We start from the raw sequence: 10,888 nt of genomic DNA, 5'->3' as shown, positions 1-10,888 counted from the left end.
TCAAGAATATATATATATATATAGATGTTCACAGCACCTACTCTAACAGATGGTTTCAGAACAGCATCTGTAGTGGACTGAATCCTAAATGTATTTCCAAATTGTATACTTCTTTTTCCAACTTTCATTGTTTTATATTGTTGAACACGTAAATAAGAAATTTGCTCACAAAAGCTATATTGAAAAAATTTATCTCGGATTAAAAAAAAATTGTATTCCAGCAATGTCCTCTCATGATAGTACCTTTACATGTCATAAGAGGACGCTTTAGCTCGAGTGCTCCTATCTAAATACATGTAAAAGGAGAATTCGTTTTTCTCGGCAACCACTGCACCAAATTTGCGAGGTTTGATGCATGTAAAAGAAAAACTTAAAATCTAGTGACTCTTGGTTCAACTTTCTCTTTCAAATGCAACAAAGTTCAATAAAATCGGTCCAGGGGTTATCTCATAAAAACGTTTTTGCGTTTTACATGCATTTGTATAGGCCGCGTCGGAGTTGGGCCCGAGCTAAAGCTTCCTCGTAAGGCATATGCCGAATTGATAAGACGATCTCCATTCTTGTATTAAAGAATAAACTAGATAAGAGGCATTTCAGACAGCCACACTAATGACATTGTGTATGCAAGTTCATTGCAAGAAGCTACAGCCAATCTAATACGAGAAAAATACTCAACATGGCATGAGGGTTTGCATTTCTTTTATTAACAGGGTGATTGATTAAAAAAAAAAGTGCTGCAACACTGTTCTAATCGTGCAAAACATTCATCTTAACTTATGATGAGTACTACAACATCTCGAATCACTGAAACCAAAATGAAAATCCTAAAAAATAAAAAAAAACATTTGCACGCACACACACACACACACACGCTCTGATGCTATGCTGCACATTTCCTTAAATGCTTGTCTGTGTGCATTCGCAAAAAGACTTCCTATGCACACAGGTTGAGAAGAGGGTTGCTAAGCTTTGGTGTAGGTTTCCTTAACTTTGTCTTCACAGCAGAACACGACCATTTCACGCTTGTGTGGCAGCCATTGTGTAGGATAAATGAACAAACCCCGTTTTGTCCGTTCATCGGTGATTGGCAAGTTCATGAATAAACAAAAAGTTTGTTTGCTATGTACAGGATTGACTATCATGAGGTGGTGGGTGGAACCAGGAAGGCTTTGCAACCTAAAGCTTCACAATAAAGATGCTCGCTGTCATCACAAATGGGCCGGACCTCCCCAGTGACTAAATTTTTCTTGCAGTGTAACTTGCGACAACTGCTCCCATACAGAGGTTTCAACTAATCTTTTCAGCACTGCTCACAAAGCACTTTATCAACACAATCATTTTTCAGCAAGCTCCGACATTATTTGCCAAGGTCCCAGGATCAAAATCTTGTCAAGAAGGGGTGGCAATTCCAAGCAGAACTGCATGTGACAGATGTGGCTGTCCGCTGATTAGGCAACTAAATAGATAAGCTAACATCTTTACTACACATAAACCCATCCGCGTACACTAAACTGCCACTATATCTTCTACCGCATGACATTTTCTTGTGAACCTCAGGACGCCCTGATGGCTTTGCATAATGAGTGTGGCACCTGGATACAAGAATGGAATGGCTCATCTAATGCATGCATTTAGACGAAATGTATCCTCATAGGCATCTGCACCCTTGTCATGTCCTCTTCTAGGAACCAACAGAGAAAAAAAAAACTGCAAGAATGCTCGAGGACTTCTTTCCACATAAGCTCAGAGGCCACCCACCACCAACTCATGTGTTTGCATAAATTACTTTTCCTCACAACAACACTTGCTTTGTGACAATTGTAGGAGGAACACACGAATGTAAAACGTGCACACACACACGCACACACACCACACAGTAAAAACAAAGGAAAGTACAGGAGTCGTATCTCATGCATGAGAAATAAACAAAGGTCCTTCTTCACAAGTGTCTTTTTTTCTTCCTAGTTTTGGTGTTTTTCAAGTTTCTTTACACGTGAATGCAGGGAGCTTCTGTGAGACGGGATGCCCACATTCTCACGTCACATGAACAGTCTTCCAACATTCATTCGCCAGTTGCAGACTTCAGTTCTTTCAACAAAAAATTCACGTGCACACACACACGCACAAATGCTCACTGGCACGTCAACACAGATGATGTTGGTGAGGTTGACACTTTCCCGAGGGGCTAAAAGTCAGCTGCAACACCTAACATCCCTGTCACCAGCTCCAAACACCCGAGGCGGGATGATACCTTGCAGAGTGGCAACGCTATCCAATGTTGTGCGCATGGTTTCATCTGAGAGAGAGGGGTGGGGGTTGTACTCCAGCACTTGTGGGTGAAAGTTCTTCTGCTTCACACTTTTCCGAAGTGGGGCTTTCTTCTTCAGCCTCTTCCTCAATGTTGTGGGCCAGAGTCTGCAGCTGCAGAGTTAGTCCAAAAGAATGGTCACGTGCCAATGCACTCTTTGTCTGTTGCATCCGTGGTGGGTAGCCAAGGGAATGGAAACGCGCACAAACAGTTTTGCTGTAGATGTCGTACTAGACAGGATATTTGCGAGTGCACTGCAGAGCACAGTGCCCTAAGCTCTGGCTCCGACGCTACTCCAGCGCAATACTGCAGACCATGGTACCCACAGCGAGATCCTAGGAAATTGACTGTCAAGAGGTTTTCAACGCTGGAAGCAGAAGAACTCTGCCCATGTCTCTGAAGGTAAACTGGGGGGAAGGCATTGCTGTGATGTCTTGTCGACGACTAGCCAATGTAGTGTGGTGTTCAAAAAAGTCACATCCTGCATTCCACGAGGACAGCAGGCTGACTACACCTCGAACTTGTCCACCCACTAGTGCAGGAGCAGCACTGGAAAGAAAAAGAAAAAAGCAGAGCCCCAACCTTGCAGTGAGTAAAACTGCAGGCAAAGCTCACCAAATGTGCATTGCTTAGAGTATACTGTAATATGCAAGCTTTGGAGATCAGCGAGGCTTTTGCCATTTAGATGAAAAAATTGCTTGCGTCCTTGCTTTTATTGCACTGCATGACAAAAAATTTCGTATCTTTGGGACTAACAGCTTTTCTCATTACCTCCCCATTGTTGTGCAGAGAGAGACAAGGTAGACATTCTCATCAGGAAAGGTGTCAAAACAGCACTAGGTTTACCAGCATGCACATCAACCGAGATGATTCTGAACCTAGGAGTGTCGAACACCCTAGAGGAAATGTGCGAGGCGAAACTCACGGCACAATATATCAGACTAACTGGCAGCAAAACGGGCCGATCCATTCTCAGAAACCTGGGCTATCAAAACCCAGAATCACGTGATAGGATAACCGTCATCCCCAAAGAAATTGCTAACAAGTTAAGAATAACCCCTATCCCAAGAAACATGCACCCCATACACAACAAGGAACGCAGGAGAAGCAGGGTCCAAAGACTCCAAGGCTCCCTCCTCCAAAAACAAGGGGTAGTGTACACCGATGCGGCAGAATACCCAGAAGGGCATTATGCTGCAGTAGTAGTGAGCGACAAAGGCGAGCTAGTCTCTAGCTGTAGCGTACGACACTCTTCACCAGATGAGGCAGAGATGGCGGCGATTGCCCTGGCAATCACATACCCATCAACTAGAATAGTCATCACCGATTCTAAAACTGCAATCAAAGCCTATGACAAAGGTAAGGTTTCCAAAGAGGCCGGCAAAATTCTGCAAGCAGGCAAGGAGAACGTACCTAACGACCTAATTAGGATAATATGGGCACCCGCTCATAGTGGACTCACAGGGAACGAGATCGCCAATGAGGTCGCCCGAGGACTCACACACCGGGCCCCAGCGCAGGCAGATTACTTCCTGTCCAAAAAGCGAGAGTTAACCACATACAGAGAAGTTCTAGAACACTACAGAATGGGGAGGAGAACTCTGCCTCCCCCCCATAGATCTCTCACAAAGCAGGAAGAGGTAATATGGCGAAAACTGCAGACAGGTACCTTCCCAAACCCGTATATTCTGCACAAATGGCATCCTGAGGTGCACTCTCCAAAATGTAAAAACTGTGAAGGCATAGCAACGCTAAATCACATGCTTTGGGCTTGCCCAGCCCTAAACGGCCTACATGGAAACAGAGAGTCATGGGAATCCTCCCTCCATAGCCAGGAAGAGCAAGCCCAAAAACAGGCCATCCGTCAAGCCCAGGCCGCCGCCGGAAGTCAACTGATTCCGGCCGACGTCTAGGGGGGAGGTAGACGGTGATAGGGAGAGCTGCGTCTCACCCGATCACCCATACTCTCTGACGGGTGTAAATAAAGTGCTATCTCTCTCTCTCTCTCCCCATTGTTGTTGTTACCATTTTTCTTGCATTTAAAATTTTGTCTGTTCTGACATCCTTTCCTCATATAATGCACTCAACACAATTAACCCGACAATTTGTAGTTAGCACTGTTTTATTTTTGTGCTTTGGCACTTTCTTTTTTAATGCAATATCGTTAAGGGCTCCGTGTCGCAGAAAATCTGGCGTCGGCGTCCTACACTGACCGTCGACATGACAAAAATCATTCCGAACCATGCAAACCCAACCACGGAGACTCTCCGTGTAGTGCAAAAAAGTTACTGAACTACTCTCTCGAAGAAAAAATAAGTCGGCAAAATCATAATCGACTTGCACACAACCTACAGGCATAGAAGCGTCGGATTGCAATTTGAATATACAAGAAAAATACTCCTTTGATGCAGAAACTCAAGCACAAACCCCTTTTCCAGCGTTTCTACCATTTGTCATACAAGAAAAATACTCCTTTGACGCAGAAACTCAAGCACAAACCCCTTTTCCAGCGTTTCTACCATTTGTCAACCAACCACCATAGCAGAGACCTGAAAGTGCCAGCATGCGCGAATCCCGGAGGCCACAGAGCAGCGCGCCTGGTTCCTTGCAACAGCTCCACGTGGCCGCTCAACTCTGCTGCATTGCAGCCCATGCAAGATTCCGCACTTCTACCAGAAAGCTCACCTTCGTGCACAGTGTTCACCACCAGCATTTCCCGGTAAACATTACATTTACATAAGCTACAGTTGCCGGGAAGTGCGAAAATCAGTTAGGAACCTTTGAATGCTATTGCATTACACTTTTAAAGGCAAAAATTAAAAGCAGCCTCCCATGTTTTTTTTTTTTTTCATGAAAAGATATGTGCCATGTCAACATAGCACAAGTGTAAGACTGTGTACAGAATTTGTAGCCTACTGCCTAATGCCCGTTTCCAAAAAGGACTTCAACAGCACCACTTGCAAAATCAAGACTATGCCATATGGCGAGAATAAATGGCATGCACTTGTGAAAAGAGCTTCCTTAGCCTTGCTGACTGTCCAAAGCGTTCTGCAAGTTTTCAACAGGAATTGATTCCTGTGACGAGGATTAAGATGTGCAGCACATCACAAAGCTTAAAAGCAAGAAAAAGGGGGATCGGGTGGTCCCTGAAGAAGGGGGGAGGGCACCCTCACTTTGAACAGTGTTAATGGCTGTTCCTGTTTGACACATAAACTATTTTGCGACAGGATAGCAGCCACCTGCACTTTGCATTCCCAACACAAACTATGTTAAAGATTTTGCGCAGAAGCAGACACGGAAATAAAAAAGAGAACAGGACACAAGCATTGAGCAGACAAGTTAGGACCAACCTTTCCTACTAGTCACCATGAATAAGGCTGTTGGCACAGGCTCATCCTTAAGTTCTTTCTTGCTTCAGTGCCACATTTTTTTACTTTATTCGGAACTCACACTTCTAGGCAGCTGCCAAGTGCAGGCAACAGAAACCTCACCTGCACTATAGTGGTGATCCCTAGGACTGCTTGATGCGCTTTCGGGGTGGCCCTATGGGCGGGATCTGCTGGGTGGCCAGTGCCCGGAAGGCCTCGGCAATCAGGTGCGGCTGCCGGTGGATCATGGTCTTCCAGCCCGCAGTCTCCATCACATCCGTGGCATGCCTGCTGGCAAGAGCCACACAGGCCGCAACCACCACAGTCAGCACCCGCACGCACTCACGCCAGAACTAACCAAAATGGCTACACACACACATGGTCACTTCATATAACCATCTTAATCAGAATGTAACAGTTTAAAACAAAATGCGGTACTATAACTTGAGTAAGGAGTTCTTGGAAGAGTTCAACTCCAAGTAAAGCAAGTTGGCCTTGTTGCTGAATTTACACTGCCATAATATAGGCTCATCCTTAGTAAGGGCAAGGCCACAAAAGCATGAAAAACACTGCCCAAGTTTGCGACCATTCAGTAGCAAAAATGTACTATTAGAAAACAGTAAAGCTTTTGTGGTTTTCGTGACAAAGCTTTCCAGAGCACATACCAAGCAGATTCAACCGCATTACCAATGGTGCTATGGCGACGCTATCAATTCGCCCACTAAACTGGGCATTTAGGTTTACTAGATACAGCCCTAGGAGTACTATCCAGCGCCACACCCAATGGTGTCACATGTTACGTGACGCCATCGGGTGAAAAAGGATGTTCTACAGCTGTGAGTGGCGCTGGCTAGCTAACACTGGCCAACAGAGGTTCTGTACGTTGGAGAGTAGTCATTTCGCCCAGATTAAAAGAAAAATTATGCTACTGCACACACTGTGGCTACCTGCCTCCCATACTAGTAGAAATTGCAACGAGAGACCGGTAAGACAACACACATTTCTAGTCAAGCAGCACTAGCGTAGGTGCATGTGATATATACATGGCTACCTCTTCACTCGTAACCTCAATACTCCAACACTTTAGCCCCTACGGACCTTGTACTCAGGTTATAAGTTGAGACGTGCATGTGGTTGCTGTTCATGACAACGGCCATGAGGTAAGCACACAAAACTAATGCACTTGCAATTCACTGCCAAGGAGGTCAGCTGAGATGCTCACGTGTTGATGAAGTCAATTGCATGAGCCTTCAGCTGGTCCGCACTGTGCATGTCAGCCAGAATGAGCACCTCTGCGGCTGTTTCGACAGACAGGTTCGAGCACAGGGCCTCCTCACACATGACTTTTAACCGTTCCAGGGCGTACTGCATGCATAGCAGGGAGAGAACACACCTCAAGTGTCACTATTGTTGCTTGAACACACACACAAAAAAAAGGAGGACAGAACATGTCACTGTGCCAGTTGGTTTGTATTCGCAGGTTTAACGTGCACACACCTTAGAGGGGACAATAAAAGAAGTCGTGTCCCGAGTCTACCTTTTACTGCGATCGCAATTTTATCCTTGCCATCGGCGTTGCCATGATGTGCCATAGAAAGTCCAAGGGCTATAACATTGTTGCCACGTGCCACATGCTGTATGTGAGAGGCTGAGCCGACGATGGTGGCTCAATCCTGTGCAAGCAAGACAACGAGGGAGGGGAGGTAGGGCGTTCTACTCCGCCGGCAGACGTGTGTAACATGGCCGCTCATACCCTACATTGAAAGCAATCTGCGATGGGGGACACGGTGCACCGAGTGCCGAGAGGTTCGTGTGCGGTGTTCTCGCCGCTTAGTTCGCGTTGAAGCAAGAGGCAGCACGAAGGTCAATTCGACCGCTGCTGCTGCAGGGCTTGCTCACTCCAGCGTTCCAACAGTGAGTGTGCGCAACGCCATGCTTGTTAATTTAGTCAGTAATCGAATGTTTACAAGTTTATACGGCCAACAAAGCTGCCATGGTATAGCTACTTCGTATAGCTGTCTACCTATTTGCTATTGGAATTTATGCTTTGCCTTTCAGATGAAACAGTCTTCTTGTCTAGTTCAAGGTGTGCACATGCTAAACCTTCAAAAATATACAGCACAAATAACTTTTGAACCAACTTGAACTACCTGTGCATATTAGTTGAAAACCAGTGAAGAAGTGGAAAGCTAGTGATTCAGAAATTCAAAACATGTACACTGTATTGTGACCTAGGCCAGGACAATTTTCCAAACTTGGGAAAAAATATGGCCCTTCAACAGAGCAACGAGAACACCTAAAGGTAATGCACTGCTGCACAATGCGGTACAGTTGAATCCCGCTATAACGAAATTCACGGTGCACGAAAAAAAATTCGTTCTCGCGGAACTTCGTTATCGCAAAAATTTGACGTGAAACGCAGAAGGAATTGCCCAAGCAGCAGCAAAGGCGTTTAATGCCAAAAATCTGTAAGCTTGGTTTGCTTACGCTTCACGGCGAGCAACGCCGTCACGCGATTTTCGCACTCGGTCAGCAAACCCATTGCAACATCGTCGTCTCGGACAGCAACGAAATTCCTGATGACATCAAAAGCGTCCATCACCTGTACGGTGGTTGCCGCAGCCGGCGCTTCCTGTACGTCGTCGTCTTCTTCATCGGAAGAGTCCTTATCATTCCGGGCAGCTTTTATGATCTGCTCATCACTCACATCGCGAACAACAACACAAGCGTCAGCGCCGATGTATTCGTCGAGCTCGAGATTAGGCGGCACGGTTCCTATTTCTCCCAGCGTTTTCCAGGCGGCCGCGATCCCCGGAGCCGGTGACGCCTCTTCGTCGTCGTCTGTAACGCCTGGTGTTAGGTGAGTAACGCCTGATGTTACTCGCCTGCCAAGCAGCTGCTCCGTCCACGTCTGCTGACATTGACTCGCCGCACAACACTTTTCCAACGATGTTATGGCGGGCCTTGAAACGGTTTAGCCAGCCAATGCTGGCTTTAAAATCATCAATGCCAAGTAGGCATGCATAGTTCAAGGCTTTCTGCTGGACGATGCTTCCGGACAGGGGGACGTTGCTGGCTCGTGCTTCCACAAACCACGCATGCACTGCTTTGTCCAACTCTTCATGGAGGGGCCGCGTCACCTTTTTGTGCTTCGAGGATGTGCCTGAAGCAAGTGCCATTCTCACGCTGTCCTTATTGCCTAGAATCGTTGACAGCGAACTTGCAGGAATTCCGAAGTCTTCAGCAATTGCCGCTTTCTTCCTTCCGCTTTCTGCTTGGGCGATTATTTGAGCTTTTTGCTCAAGGGAAAGAGTTTTGCGTTTTTTCACTTGCGTTGCCATCGTGTCCTGCGGATGAAAACTCGTCGTTGTCGAAGAGAAAGGCAGCGAGTGAACAATGCGACCACGACACAAAGCCAAAATGGCGGAACTGCAATCACGTGATTTCATGCTTAATGTGGCTTTGGATTTGACTTGGACTTCTCGCCAATAAAACTAGTTTCGGTTTCGATTTTGAACGCGAAAATTTCGTTGAAGCGGAAACGCTCTGCAAAAATGGTTCGTTGTGCAGAGAAATTTAGGCCATTAATTCTTATAGGATACTCGCGGGGAATAAAAAATTATTCGTTGTCGCGGAAATTTCGTTGTGGCGGTATTCGTTGTGGCGGGATTCAACTGTATACACTCAAAGTCATTTCACTCACACCCTATAGAGCATAACTGTGTCCCACAACAGGAATCGTCATCTGTCGTGCTTCCCTTTCCTTTCTCAAAAATTCTGCACTCGCTACTTTTCTGTCAAGAATGTTATGTCATGCCGATAATGTGCCTGCCGTCCATGACCTGGAAGTACCAAGTGCGCAGAGTTAAAAAGAAAAGGCACACAAATGTCGCTGGGCAAAGGCGTGCCCGAAAAGGTGTAAACTGGCTTTCGGAGTGTGGATGCACTCTACACCCAGTGAGGCACATATAGGCAAGATGGGCCTCACCTTGTCGGCGGCAGCCAGGAGGTCGTCGGCCATCTTGTCAAGGTTGGGTGCTCGGCCAGTGTAGATGAACCGCAGCATTTCCCGCAGCACCTCGTGGTCCATGTCCGTGATTTCCACTCGATTCTGCTTCTTCTCTTCCATCTCGTGCTCAAACATGGCCGCAAATACCGGAGAGCGGGCTGCACGCACAAGGGAGAGCACGTCAGAGGCCGAGAGAAAGGTTTCCCTCAAACTACACTAGGTCAGCAACAGCAGAACAGCCAGCGGCGTTGGTACACTCTCTACAATAACATCAACAGCACATTAATGCAACTGCCATTCAATTAACTAAATTTGTTCATTCGGAATAAATTGCTGAACAGTATCGGGCAGTACCAACTCCAAGATTTAAGTAATACTGCTATTCTTGGTACGGCTTTCGAAGTAAGTCTGTTTACAAAGGGGCATTGTACACTAACCTTGCAAGGCAGAAGCATTGCTTTCGCCCTATTAATTATCTTCATTTACCTTTACGTTAATGTGTTCTCATTTTTGGACTTTACCACCAATTGTTGGATTTGCTATGGTTGCCAACATCATGTTTGCACTTCTGTGACCTTACAGGCTGTCCCAGCCAGTATAGCTTTAGAAAACATAGGTCATACTACGTGAATAAGACCAAGTAAATGTTTACAATATTGTGGAGAAACCATCAGTAATTTTTAATTCCTTGACATCCAATTATTTAATTAATTACTTAACTTTTTATTCTAATTGCAAAGACAACAATTAGGCAGTTGTAGATTATCGTAACAGACGTCATAATGAGGTGTTTCCAATGGGTAAAGGCACACATGTATGTACCTTTTCGGGCAAACAAAGGAAGCCCACAATAAAAAAAATATGCCATGCAACTGCCTACCCGTGCGCATGCAAAAGAAGCGCCATCAAACAGTCTGTGGGAAAGCAAGCTGTTCATCTTAGGTTCGCTGCTTAGGGCAGTAAACTTCCTTGATATGCAATAATCGCCGAGAGTTGTTCACACGTCGTTTGAGGAACACAGGTGCAGTTACTGCTGCCACTGGGCCCAGCAACAAGACAGCTTGCTTTCCCACTGAGACTGTTTGATGGTGCTGCTGTTTGATGTTCACGATTACGCAGTCACGTGGCATTTTTCATATTTTGCGGGCTTTCTTTCTTTGCTGCAAAAAGTAAACGTGCTGCGTGCGTTCACTAGAAACGGCT

General features: G+C 45.9%; 1 protein-coding gene across 9 annotated transcripts in view; it reads right to left on the bottom strand.

The window, feature by feature from the left end:
• Positions 1 to 682: 682 nt before the first annotated feature.
• rdx (BTB/POZ and MATH domain-containing protein rdx) overlaps positions 683 to 10,888 on the bottom strand; it is a 219,128-nt gene continuing 208,922 nt past the window's right edge. For 7 of the 9 annotated variants that reach the window (XM_065450705.1, XM_065450704.1, XM_065450701.2 and 4 more), the window contains 4 exons: positions 9,665 to 9,843; positions 6,899 to 7,041; positions 5,800 to 5,967; positions 683 to 2,857 (listed from right to left, as the gene is read on the bottom strand). In XM_065450705.1, coding sequence (XP_065306777.1) covers positions 5,820 to 5,967; positions 6,899 to 7,041; positions 9,665 to 9,843 — 470 coding nt within the window. In that variant the 3' untranslated portion in view covers positions 683 to 2,857; positions 5,800 to 5,819. Of the gene's footprint in view, positions 2,858 to 3,770; positions 3,841 to 5,799; positions 5,968 to 6,898; positions 7,042 to 9,664; positions 9,844 to 10,888 lie in introns of all 9 variants that reach the window. The other 2 variants (XR_010569219.1, XM_065450699.1) reach the window with 2 other exon arrangements.

This window comes from Dermacentor albipictus, chromosome 4 (assembly GCF_038994185.2).
Source record: "Dermacentor albipictus isolate Rhodes 1998 colony chromosome 4, USDA_Dalb.pri_finalv2, whole genome shotgun sequence".
Classification (NCBI taxonomy): Eukaryota; Metazoa; Arthropoda; class Arachnida; order Ixodida; family Ixodidae; genus Dermacentor; species Dermacentor albipictus.
The sequence above is the reverse complement of the archived record's forward strand: the minus strand, read 5'-3'. Positions and strand labels throughout refer to the sequence as shown.